The sequence below is a fragment of the Diuraphis noxia genome, unplaced genomic scaffold (assembly GCF_037042655.1).
Source record: "Diuraphis noxia isolate RWA-SAM2 unplaced genomic scaffold, SU_Dnox_SAM2 contig0001, whole genome shotgun sequence".
Taxonomy (NCBI): Eukaryota; Metazoa; Arthropoda; class Insecta; order Hemiptera; family Aphididae; genus Diuraphis; species Diuraphis noxia.
In genome coordinates, this window is record NW_028301711.1 from 70,131,227 (window position 1) to 70,155,587 (window position 24,361).

A 24,361-nucleotide genomic window follows, 5' to 3' on the forward strand; every position below is an offset into this window, starting at 1 on the left:
ATCATTTGTTTGATGACGAATAGATTTCAAATGTCTAGACCAATTTTTGTAAGTAACTGTTAAGTTACATTTATCACAAGTTTTGTTAGGATATGTTTTTTTGTTATCCATTTTATTAATATTAACATTTCCTTTAACTAAGGAATCAATTTTATTTAAACTTTCCATTCTTTATTATAGAGGATATTATTTTTTTTTTACATTCAAATTTTTAATAGAAATTATTCTATTAAAAATACATTTTTTAAAAACAGATAAGAGTTGACCTACTTACTATCCCACCTCTCATCTGTTGTATTATAGATATCACTTCCTTTAACTCATGTCATTTAAAAACAATGTGAAACATATAGTCGATTTATTTAATTTAATATTATTTTAATATTAAGATCCCATAAAAAATTTACACATTTTAATATTTCCTAAATCTTGAACAACCTTAACATCTTCTAGAAAACGATGTCTATAATTACCTGTTGTAATTATCATATCATTGGCTATTCTACAAAGTTCTAACCAACTTGGTGAATGTAATAGTTTAGAAATATAAGGATTTCTAGTATTATCATCTTCTTGATCAATAATGAAAATATTTCCATAAATTGGAATTTTATGTAAATTATATTTAATTATTTCAGTATTATCATGATATTCAATAGCACAAAATTCAACATATAAATTATCTTTTTTTGAAAATTTTTTCATATATTTTTTTATATCATTTTTCATTAATTTCAAATAATTATATTTGTTTTGTTTTTCTTGATTAATTGGTAATCCTTTGTATGTTTTATTATATCTAAAAGGTACAATTGTTTGATCTATATCATTTGATTGATGACGAATAGTTTTCAAATGAGCAGCCCAATTTTTGCTATCAACTGTTAAGTTACATTTATCACAAATTTTGGGAGGATATGTTTTTTTGTTATTCATTTTATTATTATCAATTTCTTTAACTAAGGGTTCAGTAATATTTAATATATTCATTTTATTATTGTTATCAATTTCTTTAACTAAGGGTTCAGTAATATTTAATATATTCATTATTTATTATAAAAAATATTATTATTTTTTAGATTCAATTTATTAATAGAATAATTTCGATTAAAAATAACAATACATAATATCTGGAGACAATAATATAGAAAATTTATTAGAATTTATGTAATTTATTAACATTGATCCTCTACGGGTTAAAGTTAATAACTTACATAATTCTGTTTTTTGCATCTCTTCGTTATAAAAACTCCCTTCAACCTCTTTATTGTTTAAATCTATAATTTTATAGGTTATAGACTTTGTGTTTAAAATTTCATTAACTATAAATATTTCTGTTGTCCAATTTTTACTATATTTATTAGCAAATGTTTTTTTATAAGCTTTTATTCTGACTCTATCACCCACGCTAAATTTTATTTTTAATTTAGGTTTGTTTTTTGTAAAAAATAATTTGCGTAGAACAAGGTCTTCGTTAGATTTATTTACTTCACAAGGTTTCATACCAATAGATCTATGTATATCATCAAAATTATATTCATCTATTAAAGATTGTAAAATGTTAAACCATTTTTTAGATTTTTGCATTTCAAATTTTATTCTCATTTTTTTGTTTAATGTTCTATTAAATCGCTCAATAATTGCAGATTTTTCTTCGTTTTGAGTATGATACATATGAATATTATATTTTTCCAAAGTTTGTTTAAAATGTTTATTTACAAACTCCAAGCCTTTATCAACATGTAGTGATTTTGGTGGTTGATGTTTTTGTGATTTAGATTGTTTTATTATTTTTTCAAATGTTTTTGAAACACTAATACCATCTTTATTTTTGAGTGGTAATGCCCATACAAATTTTAAAAAAGTATCTATAACAGTAATTATATAACAATAACCTTTATTTTCATTTGAATAATTTCTCATTATAACTAAATCAGCAGCCCATAGATCATCAATACCTTTAGTGATAATCCTTCTTTTAGGAAATCTTAATCTGACTGGTTTATGAAGTTCTTTAGCTAATAAAAATTTGTCTGTATTATTTGAAATATTTTGATTTATAGATTTATTGGTGACGGGTTGTTCAATTTCAGATGATGTTGTAAATTTACTTTTATTTGTTTTACAATCCAAACATTTTGTTGAAATTCTCCATCGACCATTAACTGTTTGTATTTTAATAGGATTTAAATTTTTTGTTCTTTTTTTACATTTAAGACAATGTATAGTTTGTAATAATTCATCGCTCATTTTATATTGCAAAAATTTTTATTTGATTTTTCAAAAAATCTTTGGAAATAATTTTAGACTATCAGACTATGAGGGGGACTTAAAGAGAATTAAAATTAAAAATGTTTAAAGCAAAAATGAACTTTCTAACATAAATATTACCGGAGTTATACTTAAATCAAAAATATGAAGTGAGGGGTAAACTTTTAGTATATAGTGTAGATAAGTATATAAATAATATCTGTGCTGTTCCGACTTGATAATATCAATTATTAAATGAATTATCAGACTTTAAAATATTTAATAATAATAATAATAACAAATATTTTCAATTGAAAAAAAAAATCTGAAAAAAAATGCAAAAAATCGGTAAAATCATTCCCAGCTTTACAGATACCCGTTATGAAAAAAGGAGGCCGGAACTCTTTTACAGATATCTGTAAAGCTATCGTGGGAGGGAGAAATTATCCAAGTGTTGTTGATCGTCAACTACAGTTTTTCAGTAGAACTAGATAGGTGGGCGCCTACACCTATCCAATTTACTGTAAACGTCTTCAAAGCATGATTAAATTAGCAGGAGAATATGCGGCGCCACACATTCCCCACTAATTACGATCTTACTAAGAACACATTTAAAACAAACGCATTAACTGACCAGGCTACAACACTTGGACATGTATAAATGATATTTAAACACTATTTAAATAATTCGATAAATAAAAACCTCATAATATATATATATATATATATGATAAGATATTCAATACCGGATGTTAAAAAAAATAATCAGTCTAGCTACACAAACGTTGATATATTATATATTATTATTATTATACGTAAATATTATTATACGTAATTATTCATCTTATACTTATACAGTTATACGTAATTATTCAACGTAGTTATGTTGTTTTTTCATTACCTACTAATTTGATCATCGAATGTAAACATGAAAATAAACAATGTCTACGTGAAAATGGTAAATATGATAGTGATAGTGATTATAATGAATATAATATATTTAACCTGGTATTATCTCAAATCGAACTACGTAAAAAACAGTGTGAAGAATATGAACATGAAATCAAGAAACTTAAGAAACATAAGAATATGCTTTATTTCCGCAATGTGACAATAAAGATAATAGAACAACGTGAACATGAACGTGAACGTGTACGTGAACGTGAACGTGTACGTGAACGTGAACGTGAACGTGAACGTGAACGTGAAAATCAACAACGACAACGTGAACATAATTAATTGATTTACATAGTTATGTTGTTATGCTTAAATGTATGTTTTAATGTTTCGATGTTTAAAAATTTTTATTTTTATTATAATAAATAATAGAAATGGAAAATTTTAAAGCATCTTTAAATAAATGCGACAACACTCAATATGATTTTGTAAAATTAGATACATTAGAACAAGGAAAAAAATATGAGGTGACTTCTTTCGAATATTTTGATACAGAGCATGGTAAAACAATAACTGTTGTATTAGATAATAAAATTAGAGTATTTTTACCAAATAGATATTTAGATAATTATGAAATGACAGATGAAAATATATCGTTATATAAAAATTCGAAAACAAAATTTAATCTTATTTATAAAGGAATGAAAAAATTAAACAAAGGAAAATCAATGCATTTGATTGATTTTGAATAAATTAGAAAAAAAAATATATAAACTTTTATAAATGGTATTTATAAAAGTAAAAAAAAATGGTTATATTCATTTACCACAACCAGAATTCAATGATAATAATAAATTCAAAATAGGTCTCGAATCAATGTATTTAAAAAGTTTAAATTTGATTAATATTGAATCAGATTGTAAAATAGAAATTGAACATAGAGAAATATATATAAAAAAAGGTATATATAGCATTTCATATTTAAATAAATTAATTGGACCGGTATTCTTATCTTATAATAATAAAAAAATTCAAATTGAATCTCCTTGTTATTATAAATTAGATGAAAAATTTAAAAAAAATTTAGGATTTGAAAATACAGAATTTGATTTTTCATTAGTTGGTAATACTTTAATGTATTGTCCTACTTCTGAAGAAAAATATATAAATATAGATCAAGAATGTATAATTAGATTAGGTAGAAATGGTGAAATACCGAAGATTGAAATTCCAATAGGAATATACACAATAAATGAAATTGAAAATTTAATGAATTGTTATGATTTTCCTAAAATAAGTCTTGAATTAATTGATGATTTTTTAAATATTACAGCCTCAATCGGTCTAAGTTTTGATGAATATTTATCAAATTGTTTAGGTTTTGATTATATGGGATATTTAATCCCTATAAATAGGGTATGGCCTGATTCATGGAAACTAGGTCCTGATATTGAATATACAATAACAGGATCAAACAAACCAATTTTTTATACACAATGTTTTTTAAAAAATATAAACGGTGTTATATTTAGCCAAACAAAAAAATCTGATAAAATATATAAAACTAAAATTGAAGGTAACTATTCAATTGATCAATTGAATAGTATATTACCTTCAAATATCAAATTACTAAATGATAATAATTTTATTAAATTAACTTCAAAAAATACTTGTTTGATAGACGAAAATTTAAAATTAAGTTTAGGGATTGATAATAATTTTTTATATAAACATGTAGGAGATTCTGAAAAATTAGATAATAATATAAATAAACAATTATTAGAAGTACATTGCAACATAATTGAAAAGTCTGTTTCATTTATTGATGAAAAAGTTATCGAAGAGGAACTTTTGTTTGTTTTTTATTATGATTCAAATAATCCTTTTATAAGATGTAATTCAATAATGTACAGACAAGTAAATGTAAGAACAATTCAAAAGATAGAAATATGTATTCTTGATCAAAATGGTGATATTGTTAATTTTGGTGATGATTTTATTGTTTATCTTGATCTAATTGAAGAAAAACAAAATAAATATTAAAATTATTTTTCAATAGAAAGAAAGGGCTGGGTGTATTGGACCCACCCACCCCTCATTTCCTACTAAAAAAAACAAAATAAATATTAAAATTATTTTTCAATAGAAATATTTCTATTGAAAACACAAAAATTTATTCCAGAAAGAGGTGGAGTACTATTATTGTTGTCAGAAAGACATGAAAATAATTCTCTTAAAAGAAGTGTAAATTTATTATCTAATTTAATTAGTAAAAGATTCTTCAATTGTTCCTTTTTCAATATCAAATAAAAATTCATCATTTCTGATGAAAAATACATAACAAATTGTACTTTTAGGTAAATCTTCATTGAAATCCACATGTAAAATAATATTTTGTTTAGTTGCAGAAATATTTGTTGGTTGTCTAGTCATGTTTACAAGATATATTGTTCTAAATGTTTTAAAATCGTTTGGATCATTATACATCAAAGGAAGTTCTTGATGAGTTTTATGAAAAGTTTTTTTATAATCCATTAAACTATCATAAGCTTCACAATATTTTTCATTCTTAAAATCTAAATCTTGAGTTTCTTCAGGATAACGTCTTCCATTTATTTCAAACCTAAAATTTTTCACATTACAATGATCAAATTCACAAGGATCATGTTCTTGAGTATTTAACTTGTTTGTTTGAAATACCACACCCGCAAACAAAGGACTATTAAGACTTCGATATTGAGTTGTTAAATCGATTTTTATAGTTTTTCCTGATATATTTCTTTCTTCGATACATTGCCATGATTTAAAATTAAAAATATATTTTTTTTCTTGAGAAATTGTTTTTAAATCATTTAACAATAAAACTTTATACATAGGATTGTATTCTAAAATTGGAATTTTAATTGTAAATTCATCAATAATAATTTTTCCATCTTCTGTACCTGTAACAACTTTTTTTATTAACGCATCATCATCTGTATTTCTCGTAAAACTTATTTCCATATCACCTTGGAAAACAGGATATATTTGGTCTTTAAACCATCCTAATCCGAATTGTGATAACTTACCCATTACATTAAAACGACCTCCACCTTTATATTTACTTGAAAATCCTGAGTTTATAATTGGTCCGTTTGGATCCACAGAAAAATCTAACACACCTTTAATTGTACTAGCAACTCCTGGATTTTCGATTTCATCCAAGACTTTACCATGTTTTTTAACTTCAATTATAGTAAATAAAAATGCAGGAAAATTATCAATTAGTTGTATTTTTGAATCTTTAGGATAATCTTTTCCATCTTTTTGCAAATATCTACCATAAATATAAAACTTTGCATCTTTAATGCTCAGAAAATCATCCATATTATCTATTCTAAAAATTGTAGTTTTATTAGGTGTATTAAGTTGTGAATTATTCAAAGGTAAAAAAGTTTTATATTGAGATCTTTCAATATATTGATCGTATTTTTTAAAAATATTATACATTATTATTTATAATAGCAAATATATATATTTTTTTTTATATAAATGGATAAATTAATGGTAAAAAAATATATTGAAGATGATAGTAAAGAAAAATCTTTATTTGAAATACCTTCACGAGTTTTAGTGGTAGGAGCATCTGGCTGTGGTAAAACAACTTTGTTGTATAATATGATTATAAGTTATTGGATTCCATATAAAAATCTATATATTTTTACAAAAAATATTGATCAGCCAGTTTATAAAAAATTAAAAAAAATATTTGATGAAATATCTTCTATAAACATTCATTTTTCTGATGGTGATATAATATCTGTTGATGATTGTGAACCTAATAGTGTAGTGGTTATTGATGATTTTCTTTTAGAAGATCAAAAGTTGATAATGGAATATTTTATAAGATCGAGATCAAAGAATATTAGTGTTATTTATTTAACACAAAGTTATACTTCAGTAGATATAAAAACAATAAGAAATAATTTAACTGTTTTAATTGTTTTTAATCAATCAAATTATTATATTAAAAAAATATGGTCCGATTTTATTAGTAAAATTATACCATTAGACAAATTTAAAGACATTTTTAGAACTTATTGTAAAACATATGATAAAAAAAATAAAATAAAAACATATGGTTTCATAACAATAGACATAATAAAAAATGTTATCTATGACAATAAAGGTAATGATATTTTAAGTATTGATGAACGATAAAATTTTTTTTTTATTTAATAAATGGATATCAAACAAATTCAAAATGAATTCAAAAAAAAAATTTTAAAAAATTTAACATTTGAAGATCAAAACAATTCCAAGGTAGGAAATAACTTAGAAAACGAAACAGACAAAATGAAACAATTAATTCATCTTAGACAAAATTTACAAAAAACTTTTAAAAAATCAGATTTAGAACAATCCGAAAAAAATTTAAATTTTATAAAAAAAGATGAAGATGAAGATGAAGGTGACAACAATAACGCGTCCCCTATTCTCGGGCACGTTGAATATACACCAAAAAATATCCAAAAAATAATTAATCTTAAAAAAATTTACAAAATAACTATAGAAAAACAGTTTTAAACGATAAATATACATCAGAAGAAAAAGTAAAATATTATGAACCAATATTAAAAGCCTTATCAAATGTTGAATCATCTGTTAATGATGTTAAAGAGGTTGCTATTAAAACCGATAATGATATTCAAAAGATGATAATACCTACTCCTTATAAACCTCGTAATCCAGAATTATTACAATTAACAGAAGATCAAGATAATATGAAAACACCTAAAAGTTCTCCACTAATAACAACAAATAAATCTCCTATGCCTAAAAATATAATAATATTAGGTGAAAATGCGCAAAAATATTTACCAACTTTACCAAATGAAGCTAAAGGTGTTAATCCATTTGGAATATATTATATAAGTAAAACTGATGAATTCATGATCGGAAAATACCCTATAATATTTGACTTTGATGATATAATTTTAAATGGAAAAAAACATATACTAACCCCAGGTATGTGGAGATTATTAACTCATACAGATGTTACAAAATCAGAATTTTATACAAAAGAAGATTTTGAAAATTATGAAAAAATATTAATTGAAACAGATTCAATATACCAAAATAATGATATAAAAAAATAAAGGTTCTGGATTGAAGACAAATAAAAAAAAAAAATCGAAAAAATGATTAATTTCGATATATCAACATTTAGAAAAAACATTAAAAATTATCCAGGTTGTTATACAACTTTTTGGAGTAAAGTTAAAAATATAAATATCGAACCGTTAAGTAATTTTGATATAATAAAATTTGGAAATAATATAAAAAATTTTAGAGGTTGTTTCATGATAAATGAATTACCTGAAAAACCTTGGTTAAATGAATGTGGGATATTTAATTTAAATAATTCTACTCAAAATGGTTCTCATTGGGTTGCATGGAAAAAAATAAAAAATTATAAAATATATTTTGATTCATTTTCGAGTACTCCTCCTCCTGAAATTTTAAATTATTTAGGTGATGATAATCTGTGGTATAACAATGACAAGTTTCAAAACTATGATGATCCACCTATATGTGGACATTTATGTTTAGAATTTATTGACAATTATAAAAAATTTATTTAAATATAATTTATTAAGATATTTTTAATAGAAATATTTCTATTAAAAAATGATGATTATTTAGTTATATTCTAAGCAATTTGTGATCGGAATCTGTACCTCCCATGCCAAGACAACAAATTTTAATATTTCCTAAATCTTGAAAAACACAAATATCATGAAGATATTTGAATAAAAAAGTACCTGTTGTAATTATCATATCATTGGTTATCTTACAAATTTCGAGCCAAGTTGGTGATTCTAGTATTTTAGAAGCATAAGGCTTTCCATTTCCAGAAATATTGTGTCCATTATCGACGATTATAATATTTCCTTTAATAGGGATTGCATTTAGATTATATTTCATGATTTTAATATTTTTATTATTAGTAATATAGTATTCATATTTACAAAACTTAACTAATATTTTATTATTTAATATTGATTTTTCTATTTCATTTTGCATTTCATTTTCTTGTAATTTATTAAAATCTTTGATAGTTGTATCCATTGTTTTATTATACATTTCAATTCCTTTAACTAAGGTATTCAATTTCTTTTTAATAATTATTATATTTCAATTTTAATTATTAATAATATAAGTTTTGTAAAAAAAAAAAATATTTTAATAATTATTGCAATTCAATTTTTAATTATTAATTTCATATTTTTTGTGAAAAATATTTTTGGGGAAATATTGCATTTAAATTTTCAATTATTAATATCATAAGTTCTATGAAAAATATTTTAATAATTATTGCATTTCAATTTTCAATTATTAATATCATAAGTTCTATGAAAAATATTTTAATAATTATTGCATTTCAATTGTCTGATCTTTTTACACATTGTTTTCTTTGTGATCTTTTACTGATAAAAATAAAAGTGCGCCAGGAATGGTACATCTATACTACTTATGTAGGTATGAAAAATGTATATATAAGTTACTTGACAAAATGTAATATAGTGCAACAAATTAAATGAAGGTTTAATTTATATATAGCTAACAATGCCAATCATGTTATTTTTTCATTTTTGTAGTACCTATGTTGTTTTATTGAAAGTACTAATTTAAATATTTTGGGTAACTCTTTTTCAATTTTGTAATCATGTCATTAAAAATAAAATTCTGATTTTAAATGTGGAATGAAAACAAACTTTGATTTTTGGAATTTGAAAACATAAAAAGGTACCAAGGTTTTTTTTAATCAAATTAATTTAATTACATACCAACCAAGTTCATCCATGTACAATTAAAATAGTTATATAAATCTATATAATATTAAACAAAAATTAAAATTTACAATTATAATATTATTAACAATAGATAGTTAGTTTGTATTAAATGGTTCAGTTTTACAGTAAAGGAACTACCTAATACATAATGTACCTACTATATCACATACAGTAATATCTTTTTCGTATAAACTATTAGCTTCAATTACTTTAATATCTTATAAACAATTGTTTAAACAAGATGTCATGGTCAATATAAGTACCAATCGGAAATACAATATTATCGGTTATAATGGTTGATAATTTTTAACAATGCTAAAATTGAATAAAACTGACTGCTAGAAGATTTAATTAAAGGGAGTCCACTATAGTATAAATAAACAACTAATCTATTGAAGGAATGTAGACTTTTTAAATGTATTGTTTTGCTATATTTTAAGAGTATGCTACACCCACAAGTAACGTCATTAATCATTATCATATTGGTTATCAGTTTTATCATATAAATTCTATGATTATAATTTGGTGTCTTGGTGAGCCAAGGTTGATGTTAACTAAGAAGTAAGATTTAAAATAATATTATCATAATAGAAATCACAAGGTATGACCACATCAAATGCCATTTTATGGTATGTTAGCACACTACATAAGATGTACATATGTAAAGTATAAAAAGTAAAGAAGTTGAAACACTCAACACCCTAGACACATTATTGTAGGCCACCCAAAACGTTCACTTCCGTGATGTTCAATATTTAAACACACCAGCAAGGTATGAAGTTACAAAATATTCAAAATTTTGGACTCTTAAGTCATAACTTTAGACCGGCGAAGAGTGTCGCTTGTATAAACAGATATATATAAATATAATGTTCTATATTGAAATATTCTAGTTTAGTTTTATATACGTCATAAGATAAAAATGTTGTTTAAAAATCATAATTCAATTTGCTTTATTCAAATTATCTTATTTAACCAACCTAATATGGTAAAATTGCTTCCTAAACCAACCAATGAACAAATTATTTTATTTTTATTATATTAAAATAATAATCAATCAAACATATTATGATTTCTTAAAATTACATTTTGTGGTACAATTTTAGTTCTTTGTTCTTTAATAATCATTATTATTCTAACTCAAACAATTACATCGAATGTAAATTACTAGTGTATGATAAACAAAACAAATAAAAAATAATAAGTCAGAAAATCATGTATAAAAATATAAATCTTATATTATTATTTGAGTTGGGTAATAAAAACTAATTTATAATTGTTAAATCTATATTTACTTTCTTATACATACTAATTTAAATATTTGATACATATTATATTATTATTATTTTATTTTGCACTAAAAATTAAATTGCAATATAATGTTTAAAATTGAAAAATAAAATGTTGGGATATCTATAGATAGTTCATATATGATAGTATATCATATTAATAATTTAATTATAACAAAAGATTGAAATATATTTTTGAAGCTGCAATATAATGTTGACAGTTGCTTGGTGTACTTGTTACTTATCCAATTGAAGATATTCCAATACTTGCATCACTGAAAAATTGAGACAAATTATTAAATCAACTTTTAGTTTGTGGATTTGGATACTATTTAAGTGTATTTATTGCTATGATTATATACATTGGATGGGTAATATTGAAATTATGGAACATTAGATGTTTATACGATGATACTCGCTTAGAGCCATTTGTAGATAATTTATTTCAACCTATTTGTGTGTTTGTGTGAAAAAATATGATATCATCAATTCCACCACACTATATTTTTATTAAGGTAATTATAAGCATCTAAATCCCTCCAGTACAAGAAGCTTTAAGTGCAGTAGGGCAGCATTTTATTTACACAACATTAGAAGGTATGTTTTGAGTTTTATATTTATAAGCTAAATTTTTCATTCTAACTATATACTCAATGTATCATAACTAAACTTGAATTTGAACGAAAAAGGTCAAAATTTATTTTGTTGAATCCGAGAGCATACTTAATGGTATTTGAGTTAAAATGGAACAAGTAAAAATGTAGTTAGGTGTCCTAAATTCTAGGACAAGGTGTCAAGATATAAGAATATTGTCATTTTAAAAAATTAAATTATTTTTACTATTAAAAATAAACTATATTGAACTGTTTATAAATAGTTTTGTAAGAAATCACAATAACGTCTAAGTATCTAGTTCTATTTCAACAAATTCCAAGGAATTCAAATGCACTCCAAGACCCTTACAAGCCACTCATGAGCCCTTTAAGGCTGCATCCGAATTGGTTCCCGATATTCTAGGTAGGCGGCACACGTCCGAATTGCTTCCCGATACAGACTTACGAAAAAGCAAAATACAATATAATATAAATGAAATATTTAATATTATAATTAATATTTTAAATGAAAAAATTGGTGAATTCTTCGATTATATTTTAAAAATTATATTGAAAAAGATAGCTCACTTCCACCAACAATGTGGGCTGAATATACCAGTAGTATAGAACGAACTACTAATTGCTGTGAATCATTTCACAGAAAATTCAACAGTTGCTTTTATTCCGCACATCCGAACATATAAAAATAACGAAATCAGTAGATTAAAATTTTTTTTAAATGTTTGTTATAAGTTTTTACCTCAATAATAGAAAATAATAACTATAAAGAAAATAAACGAATTAAAAAAAACGATATACCGCATATATTTATTATTAGGTATTTATTTTATATTTTTAAATTAAGATTTTAATTTTTTTTAAATGTTTGTTATATATTATTTATTAAGCCAAAATTTTAACAACTCGGGAACTAATTCGGATATACCCTTTGAAAGAACCCGGGAACCAATTCGGGCATTTCAGAACCAATTCGGACACTCCGATTTAAAGTATGTAGGTACTTACGTAGATCAAAATAATAAAATAAAATATTAGTGTAATCCGTTTTTCGGATTTTAAACGTAAATCCCGGTTTTGGTTTTGGAGTTGTAGTTGTAGTTGAAGTAGAAGTTGAAGTTAAAGTTGTAGTTGCAATTGTAGCCCTGGAATTTATACATATTAATTAGTTACTGAAAAAATTACATAAGTAATTTGAAATGTAGTAGAATCTTATATAGATACATTTCTATAAAATTAAGTTAGAACATTTTTTATTATTAACAGGTTAACCGCCATGTGTACCATCTCTGGTACATGGTTGATTTGCCATTCGTATTCTAATTTTACCTAAACAAATTAATTTATAAGATATTAATGGGCTAGTCGAAAATTTGTTTGTCTGGCGGGCTACGAAATATTTTCCTGTGTTAAAATCGTATTTAAGTGTACCATAGTAGGCACGCAAAAACATATTGGCAAAACAACAAGTGTACCAAAAATGGTACACGTAGCGCTTTTGGCAATGTACTGAAAAATAACGTAGCAGTTAACCTGTTAAGTTTGTAACTTTGTTTATGAATTTATCGTAAGTTTATTTTTATATAAATTTTGTTGAATGGTTAATTTAAGTTTACAATTTTAGATATTTTATTTATGTTATTACACACCATTTCGATTCAGGAAGGCAATAATGATCTTTCAAATATTTCCTGGTGCACGGAGTTATTTTACAACACTCATTAGCGATAGCCCTTTTAGATTTGAACGAGTGACTTCCTGAAAACAAAGGTAAATCATTAGCAAAGACAAACATTTTTCAATAAATCTAACTAAATAGAATATGCTTATAATAAGTTAACATGATCATCAGATTACCATTTACCATATTTCTTTTACATTTTATTCAATTTTAAATTGTTTTAATTACAAACTAAAATATACAAGGAGTAGCAAGGAAAGGGAAGATTAGAACCCCTAAAATGTTAAAAAATTTAAAAAAAAGTTTGCTTTTTAGTTCTTAATGTATTATATTAGAGCATTACGAGAAAACATAATGTTTATTTCGTCAAATCTACATCAGCACGCTATGACCATAATGATAAATCAAAATTTCTCCGTATCTTAGTAAGATACACTCGATAGTCGATAGTGTCAAAATAATCGATTATTTCGATTAATCGATAGATTTTGAAAACAAAATGTATAATATTTACTATATTCTTAGTTTTACGATATTATTTAATTCGCTATTTGTTCGATAGTGAATTGGATTGATATAATCGATATCATCGATACGACTTATACCACCATCATGACTCCTGTGGCTAGAAACCTTAACCGCGGGGGAGGGGGGCATCGCAGTCTTTGAGAAAGATTTTAAATGATCTAACTAAGTTATGAAATTTTCGTTTTATTTTTTCATACTTATAAAAAATGAGAAGAAACACAAACCCCGATAATTAACTGTGTGTGTGTGATAGGTATCTAATTTTGTATTCTAGAGTTCGTTGATTTTACAATTAATATAAACTTTATAGGTTAATTTCGACCAATAGACGATACTATTATAATTAAGAATAAGGTACTATAGAAAATTATATTCACGTGGGTCTTCGTTGTAGCGGCCTTTGCAGATGATTGAGAGCTCAACTGCGAGATTTGATCCACAAAACCTGAACGGAGCTTCCCAGTACGAACTATTATTAGCGATAGATCCAAGAATTAAGTCAACGCACAAGCTCAGTACCAAAATAATCAAATTGAACTTCATGATTTTCTGAAATAATACACAACATTATACGATGTGACTATAATATGTTAAAAACCTGCAGAATAAAACTAATACGTTTTTGATCTTGATTATTGTTAAATTCATTTATAAATTAATATTATTGATAAATTAAATACTAAAAATAATATTTTTTTATCACACAAATATAGCATATCTTATGCAATTTTTATGAAATTATCGAACGATTTTTGTTATATAAATTTAAATTGTTGAAACCTAGTTTTTTTTAATTAATAATAAACCAACTAATAGGTAAGTAACAAAAAATATCATGCTAAGTATCAATATATGAAAGCCTATGTTGATAGGTACCTATTATTCATACTTGTATAATTTTTAGGCCGTTGGTAGGTTAATTTATTCTACGAATATAAGAAATATATTTCTACTGCATTCTATTTATTTTAAGTTAGGTTAGGTTAGTCTGCACATAAAATTATTTAACGTTATTTAAAAATTGAAAACTAATTTAACTGTAATTTTCCATCAGAATTTACATAAGTAGGTACATACTAATTGAATGTAAATCTTTATTTCTAAATAAATATATTATATGTTTTGTTTGTGAAAAATATTTACATACAACAATATAAGATATTTAACTATATAACTCAATAAATAAAAATATTTATTCAATATGTATCTTGATTAATTTTATATTAAATTTTACCATTGAAATTACCTAACAATAAGACCAATAAGTAGTCTGTTGATAGTACTTAATAAGTATAACATACCTTATTAGAGGTACAATGTCCGTGTAGGATATAGTAGATAGTTAGATTTATCTGGTAGAAGACTAGAAGAGTAACAATAATATTGGACGAACACTGCAGTCAAAATGAATTGTGATCATTCGCAGTATGGTGTAGTTCTGAGTCCTGACGCAGCTCTCACCTAAATATATAAAGTTATTATAGATTGAGAAAGTAGTGAAGAGGAGGGGATTGATAAAACCACACACTTGTATGTGGTGAAAAAGGTACGTTATAGGCTATAGGCCAGGAGTTCCCAAAGTTAACTATTCCCCCCTCCTTGTTGATGATTCTGAAATTCAAAGAGTCCTGCTTTAACCTCTGCTTTACCAAGAGATTCTAGGACATTATTGAAAATATCCAAGACTAAATTTTGTTCAAAAATAGTTTTTCCTGGAAAATATATCCATATAGGACTTGAAAAACAACTTAAAAGAATTATTTCTGGAACTTTTCAAGATTTAATTCATAGTTTCAAACTAATAATTAATATAGATGGTATTCCAATTTTTAAAAGTTCAAACATACAAGTGATACCAATTTTATTTGGGATATATTTTAGATATAAATTAACTACAAAATAAAGTGTTCTCAATTGGTTTATATTTTGGTAAAGGTAAACCTCATGATATGGATTGTTACCTAGAAGAATTTGTTAATGAAGTCAATTATTTATCAGAGAATGGTATTTTACATCAAAGTGGAAAAACAATTCCAGTAAAAGTTGTTGCTGTCTGTTGTGATGCCCCTGCAAAGGCAGACATTCTTGGTATAAAGTCTTTTAGTGGGTATAACTTTTTATAATTGGTCAGATACAGAATTTAGAAAAACTGAAACGTTACTTACAAAAATCCCATGACTGCATTTTAACAACTCGTTTGTTTTAGATATAATGCACCTTGTTTATTTAGGAGTAACTCGTACTATGATTTTAACATGGAGTACAGGAAATGTTCCTCACAAATTGTCTATCCAACTCTGTCTTAGATTATAATCATTATTAGTTGAATATCGTTCATGTGTACCTATTGAAATTAATAGGAAGCCAAGAGAACTGAAACATTTACTTCGTTTTGAAAGCTACTGAATTTCGAACATTTTTGCTATATTTAGGACCAGTTGTCTTAAAATCTGTTTTTACTAGTAAAAAATATGAGAACTTTTCAACTTTTAATTTTGCAGTGACTATATTATTATCACCTAAAATGTGTAAAGATAGTGGATGTGTAATTATGCCAGATCATTACTACGGTATTTTGTTGAAGACTTTATTCATCTGTATAATAAAGACTTTATCACTCATAATTTCCACGGTTTAATTCATATAGTAGATGACTCTGATCACTATTCAGGAATAACATCAAATTTTACTTTAGAAACAATATCTGCATTTCAATTTGGAAATTATTTGCAAAAAATTAATCAATGGTGCGAGGATATAATAAACCAGCTGAACAAATTTGTAATCGATTATTAGGTGAATGTTTTTTATTGGAAAACTATTTTGAAACTCCTCGGCAATCATCATTATCAAAAATATCAAATATTCACTGTGATGGTCCTCTACTAGCAAATTGTTGTGGACCACAATACAAGATTCATATGTTTCAACACTTTCAATTAAGAATAACAAAACCTGATAATTGCTGTGGGTCAAAAAATGGTGATATTATAATGGTGCACAACTTTGCTTATTCAAAGTCACTAAAAACTGAAGTTGTCATTGGTAAAAAATTTATATCACAAGAAGATTACTATTCAGTGCCGTGTAATAGCTCATCACTTGGAATTTATGTTGTTCAACATTTATCCATCTTAAAAATGTGGCCAGTTTCAGAAATTTGCTTAAAATATATATATATTTCCCATACAAAAATTAGTCATATATTGTCTTACCTTAATTCATCTATGTTAAATACCTATTGTAAATGTAAAGATTATTTATTAGGATAAGTTTATTTTGTACTTTTAATATTAGGTTATAAGTGTTAGATTTCTGAACAATAAGATGGAGAATATTACTTCTAAAGCATGTAAAATATTTGTTAATTTAATTTAAAACTTAAATGCTGAATGATGTAAATTTAATGATTATGTATTCAGTTACATATATACATATATATTATTTTAAGTTTAAGGTTGTTTATGTTTGCTTATGAATTGAGGCCGAGAATAAAATAGAAAAAAAATATAAATTTATTGTGTTAATAACCAATTAAATTGTTTTCTTATTACTGCAATGTGCAATTAATTACAAAATTATCATTGGCTACTTTTTATAGTGCTATTTTTATGCCCCAACAAGTTATTATTAACCTATATCATATAATATTTGAAAAAAATACCTATATCAAAATTTATTTATTCTTATATAGGTGATTATGAAAGAGGATACAAAATGATGATAAAAGCAAATAAAAAATTGAGTCATATTTAGAGTCAGATTTTGAAATGAGAGGTAAAGGTTGCCGAAATAAAACAACTTCTTCAAGGCTACTTTTTGAAATTAGTAGTAGCAATGAGGATATTGCTCTGGATAAAAATGATCTACATCCTCTGACCAGTTCTACTGAAATCCTAGAACCACAAGCCAGTTTACGACCAACCAACATTGATCGTCAGTTTCCTACTCCTCCACCTATATTGTTGAAATCTGCTACAAAGAGGACATATAATTCAATATCAACATTGTCACCTTCTACTTCAACCTCAATTTCTAGTGCAATTATGAGTACTCCAGTCGATAGTGATAAGATTTCTAAGTCTGTATGTCCTTTAATAGGTACACGTTATAGTAAGAACGAACACTGATGCTCTTCATCAGACCTGTGTTTCATTTCTGGTGAGTTAAAAATCTTAAATTATTTACTGATTATTTTTAAAGTTATTAATTTTAATTGTACCATTATTGAAGCCAATATTATGAAATTAAGAAATACTGTTTCTTATATTAAACATCATCTCATTGATAATAAGGATACAACCGATGATAAAAAACCTGTAGTAGTATCTAATTATGAAATGGACAATGTAGTATTTCCAATAAAAAGTGAAGATGGTCTTAAAATGTTAGAAAAAAAACTTGAAGATATTGAACATTTCCATAAACTGGTAATTATGAAATGTTTAAAGTAGCTAGTAGTTAAATTAATATTTTTTTTTTTTATTTATGAAAGTTTTAACTAATGCATAATAATATTTTATGTGTTAGTTAAATTATATAACACATTTTGATTTAATATTATAGTACATACCTAAATTCTTTTAAATTAATAAGCCAAGGTTAGTTTATATTATTACTAGAAACCAATTTATAAATTGAAACAATACATATATATATATAAATAGTTCCTAAATAAAAATTCTCTCCTAAGTAATATAATTTCATTATTCCTACCTATATTAAAGAACATCACTATACTAAAAACAAGTACTTATATAATATGTATACAAAACAATATATATAATATTTTAAGCACATAGATATATTTAGGGTTATGAAGAACAAAATTATTAAATACTATTGTAAGTTATTAAAAAAATTTGTGTTCATCTGTGTCACCCATAGGCTCTATATATAGCGCCAAAATCTCTGAATCTATCAACTCATTATCTTGATAAATAATAATTTTTTCAACTTTGGATTTTTACTAAAACATTGTAATTATTTTAGCTACAATAATACACAAATAAACTTAAAATCAAAAAAAAAAAAAAAGTTAGTGTTGTGAATTTGTGATATCCTTTAATAAAATTATATTTTCTGTATTTTAAAATATGTTTTAGACCATGTATTAATAATGTACAATTAACTTAATAGGTGTCCACAATTGCATTTATCAATGGTGGGATAAAGAGTTTATCGAAAATGACAACATCGACAATGATAATAATGTTTTTGGATGAATTTATAGCAGATTATAGTTGGAAGGGGCAAAAAAAAAAGTCTTGAAGCAAGTCCAATTCACAAAGTTATAATAAGTAGGCAATATTCATATCATTTGGAGATTGGAGAACTGGTCAAAGTTCTGAGAACTTATTACCATTATGCGCCACACAAGAGAGAAACTTTATTCAAGGAGCTCGTCTTAAGCGAGATGGACTTGCTGATTTTTTTATGGGAGATGGGGCTGTTCCCTGGCAGTACAATATGATTCAATAAAGTATTATTAGTTTAAGTTGAATAATCATTAATGTATAGTTAATATAATTAATATAATAAATAATAATATTAATACCTAATCAATATAATTAATGTATAAATATTTGAATAATGTAATAAAATAAACATATTATGAATTACCTAACCAATCCAGTTTGTATATTATAGATAATATATAACCACTTAAACTTAGGTAGATGATACAAATTTTTAAACCTATTTTCAATTTTTTAAACCTAAGAATTAATGATTTTGTACAAGGTACATTCTTATACCACTTTGGAAAGAATGTAATTTTTTCAGACCTTAATACTAATTTTTTGTCTGATATTAATTATAAGACCAAGGTACAATACTCTCCCTATCTATGAAGTACACAAATCAAATTAATAAAATAATCAACTCACCAAGTTTGATTCAGTCTGCATATTTAGATCAATATTTTTTCTTAAAAAACTGTCGGCATATGAGAACCATTGTAATTTAGGCTTATATATATATATCACTTGTCCCAGATCCTGTTCTCATAGATTTGTTTATTTTCGCAACTTCCTGGTTGTACGTACCACGAATACTCCTAATTTTCGCACAATTGCATTTACCAATGGTGGGATAAAGAGTTTATCTAAAATGACAACATCGACAATGAGAATAATGTTTTTGGATGAATTTATAGCAGATTATAGTTGGAAGGGGCAAAAAAAAAAGTCTTGAAGCAAGTCCAATTCACAAAGTTATAATAAGTAGGCAATATTCATATCAACTATATTTTATTATTTACAATTTTAATATTTGTTAAGAAGTTTCACATCCTTGAATTACACACAACATTGTTAATTTTCTAAGGCTGATTCTTACAATATCCAGTTAAAGTTGTCGGACTCTTATAACCTCCGGAATTCTGCCGGTAATAAAATCTGTTATCAGTCTGTTAGCATTAACTGATTTAACTGACAATACCGTATATTGTAAGAACGACCCTAACAGTAATAAAGAATAATTTTGAATAGAGTTATTAATGTTTCATAAATCTCGTAGTAAATCACACACTTTTATAATGTAATGTTCAAAATTGTAGAGAAGCTTGTTTCCAAATTAAATGTGTATATCTCATATTTTGTATTAGGTACATTATTTTATGTCATATTATATTGTTTTATACTTTTTTATTAGGTGCAATATAACACAAATTTCCTACCACTACAAAAGCTGGTATTATAGAAATCATAAGCCCATGGATGGCTCAGAGCGAAACCAGAATTAAAAGGTATACATTTTCAGTTATTTTATTTACATTATTATAAGATTTAAATTAAATATACATTTTTTAATATGATTGTATTTATTAATTATAGAAATGCCATTAAATTATCTTTAGACTACTGCAGCAATAGATGATGATCTTGCCACATCTGACCAGCCTATCTGACCTAACCAGCATTTTTTAATGTATAGTCTTATTTACAATTGTTTAATTGTTACCTATTCGTTACATCCAAGTTCAGTTATTATTATTTTTATTTCATACTTAAAAATTGTTTTTTTTATATAAATAATTATACCTATGTATACATTATAGGTACAAATTTTATTATATACTTATATTGTTATTTGTTACATCCAAGTTTAGTTATTGCAGTTTTTATTATATAATTATACTTAAAAGTTGTTATTTTCTTTTAGTAGTACTAAAGTATACCCTATTATAGTATAATAATAGTACTTATGTATACATTATATATATTTTATTAAGTATATATGTTATTATTTTATTTTGTATTAATTGTATACATATTGATATTATGCTTATAACCATAAAGGTTCTTTATCATTTTATTTAAAATTAATTTTTTTTGTGTCTTTCATAATATTGAATTATAAATTAATAATTTTTTTTTTTTTTAGTAAACAATTTCTTGCAATTCTATATACATAGGGTGTGTATAAAAAAAATTAACATATGTACCTACCTATAATAAGCTGAAAACACTGCATTTTTAAACTGCATATGTTTAAAAAACATTTAGAAAGTTTTTAAAAAATATATTAAAAACCTTTTTTGTTTATTTAAAAATGTTAATTAAACATTTTTTTTATATGGAAAAGCGGCCATCAAAACATTGCTATATATGTTTTAAAAACCTTTTTTTATTATTTTTTTTTATGTTTTTAAAAACATTTTTTAAATATTTTATTGCTCATATAATATATTATAATTCTCTTTGTACAATTTTTTTATCTATGATATTTTCATTGCTTAAATAAAAGTTATTTGTTGGAAACGAGTGGGATATGCATTTTGGGAGTGCTTTATAATATAATATAGTCATACATTACGGAGGATAAATTATATGACATTATTATTTTTTTTTTTTTTGGAAATTATTTTCGATTGCGTCAAATTGTAATGGTGTTGTGTAGTCTTTCCCATATTGTGTTGTTTCTTTATGCCCAAACATGGTCATAATTTAGAACGTAGACAGTGAAGAATGTTAATAGCTTACTGCGGTGATGTGTCATTTTTGTATATTTGTTGTGATGTAATTGTTTAGGAATGTTGGTAGTAAAATATTTCTTATACCAGGTACCTACTATGTTTTAATTGTGTCTGATTTTCTACACCTAAATATGTTTGTAATTATTGGTTTCATCATTTTATACTTCTATCTATTTAATTACAGAAGTACACTGAATATTATCTACTTTTTAGTATAATACATGATAATAATCTTTTTATAGGCTATCTGTCTGGTATATTTTTATATTTTTAAAACATTATTATTTGTATAAGTAGCTACTAATTAAATAAAATTTTAAATAAATAGAGGAACTCACTATCACTAACTCACTTAATCAAATAATGATTGAATTTTGATAGTTCTATGGATAATAAATAATTGTGCATGTTTCTGATTATGTACAATTTTGTTTTTATGTGTAATACATAAATATTGTAACTAATCCCACTAATATAAAAATTAGATATACTATAGAGCTTAACTATTTTAAGTGGTAGTTACTCATATGGGTTTAATTAGCTCAGTATGTTTTCAATCAAAATATTTCGTCATTAATTACCAAAGTTCGTAAATCACATACCTATTTTAATACGTCTGTCAACCTTGGACATACTAACGACATTATATTAATGACACCTAATATAATAAAACATTAACCACATTTTTTTTAGTGTTGTTGTTATCTACATAAGTATACACTAAATAACATTTAGACAATGGAATTTACTAGGGTTGCCAACCGTCCTACATTGGGCAGGACTGTCCTACATTTGTTAGAACTTAGATTTGTCCTACGCGTCCTACAAAGCTTTACACTTTTTGTAGAACAATCCTAAATTCCTACATTTTACAAAAATAGACATTGAAATGTTGAATGTTCTTTATATTATTATCACAATATGTCAATATGATATTATTATCGACGTGATAGAAGATTATCATAGACTCTATGACAGGGGCGTACCCAAGGGGAGGGTTTTCGGGCCTGGACCCCCCATGGATTGACTGGATTTAAAATTCATAAGGTGCAAACCACTGATTGTGTAATAATATGGTTGATATAGTATATTTACATTATTATTATCGGTTAGGTTTATTTTTATTAATACTACCCTTAAGTAGTGCATTTACTGAAAGAGTATTTTCTGTTATGGATTTTTGAGAGAAATAAGTGTTCAACAGCTCTCATAAAATCTGAACAATTAATTTATTTTAATTATAAAGAAGACTGTTTTGAATTTTCTTAGTCAGTAAAAAAGAACAAAGATTTAATTAAGTTGGAGAAGAGTCAATATAAATATTCCTTCAAATGATTATTTTTGTTATTATTGGCTATTGTTGTTTGTAAAAGTCTTGTTTATTATTTTTTATTGTTTAAGTTTTCATTAGATGCATAGTTGCATTTACTGAAATTTTTAAGTTTGTTACGAATTAAATAATATATGCTATTTAGTATTTATTATAGTTATTATTATATTAAATTCTGTTGATTACATGATTACACTGATTACAGTATGGTTTATTAAACTATGCTATGTTTATTTAACTATTAAACTGTTATGTATACATATAACAAGTATAAACTGCCAATTGTCATAATGGTGGTATTTTTTTATTTTTATTTTTGGTTTATCTAGACTGCAGTTCTCCCCCTCCCCATTTAAAAATTCAGGCTATGAAACTGAAACTATGCGACTATGGTATATAATGTGAATGAAAAAAATTGTCCTACATTAAACAATTTTAAATTGAATTTAGTGATTTCCCACGGTTCTAATTCTATAAATATTCAATATTGATCAGCTATTATTTACCTACCCATTTTTCCGGAACGCAACTATTATATCATTCAATGGTTCCGTTACAATCGTTGTCCGCTGTCTTCTCGAGGTGTAATCAGAGAGAGTTCCTGTTCCAGCTCCATAATTATATCTGGAACATCCCTGTCCATAGTTGCCGACCAATGCATTGGCCCACGGACTAAAATAGTGTACAATGCGACACTGTTAGCATGATGTGTTGCATCTCATAAGGAGTGTAGGTGAAAAATACATGTTCTAAACTCGAGTGCTAGAAGCATACCGATTTTATTGTGTATAAAGTACCGATAGCAGTACATGCGTTAATACATCATAATTGCATAACCGTTATTGTAGATAGCAGGTAGGTATCATAGCTATTATAGCTATGTAACATCTCCCTTTTTATATATAAACAAAACAGATTACCTATAGATTGAGTTTACAAAAGTGAAATAATACATAATGAT

At 25.0% G+C, this 24,361-nt stretch overlaps 1 protein-coding gene and 2 pseudogenes across 1 annotated transcript; 2 read left to right on the forward strand and 1 right to left on the reverse strand.

The window, feature by feature from the left end:
* The first annotated feature begins 2,812 nt into the window (after nucleotides 1–2,812).
* LOC149061512 (uncharacterized) lies at nucleotides 2,813–21,002 on the forward strand (annotated as a pseudogene).
* LOC149061513 (uncharacterized) lies at nucleotides 11,393–13,772 on the reverse strand. The gene is made up of 3 exons (XM_089216580.1): nucleotides 13,533–13,772; nucleotides 12,892–13,028; nucleotides 11,393–11,547 (listed from the first exon to the last, which is right to left on the reverse strand). Exons 1-3 carry the CDS (start codon nucleotides 13,676–13,678, stop codon nucleotides 11,510–11,512), a joined length of 321 nt encoding a protein of 106 aa, XP_089072706.1. The 5' UTR covers nucleotides 13,679–13,772; the 3' UTR covers nucleotides 11,393–11,509.
* Nucleotides 15,498–17,326, forward strand: LOC149061514 (uncharacterized; annotated as a pseudogene).
* Nucleotides 21,003–24,361: the final 3,359 nt, after the last annotated feature.

Bases quoted from the DNA above. Each gene is read 5' to 3' on its own strand.
- LOC149061513 (XM_089216580.1), bottom strand. From the start codon at position 13,678: ATGTTTGTCTTTGCTAATGATTTACCTTTGTTTTCAGGAAGTCACTCG. The intron at 13,029-13,532 runs GTGTGTAATAAC...TATAAATTCCAG, and splicing joins TGCCTTCCTGAATCGAAATG to GGCTACAATTGCAACTACAA. The intron at 11,548-12,891 runs GTAAGTACCTAC...TCAATTTTTCAG, and splicing joins ATTTTATTATTTTGATCTAC to TGATGCAAGTATTGGAATAT.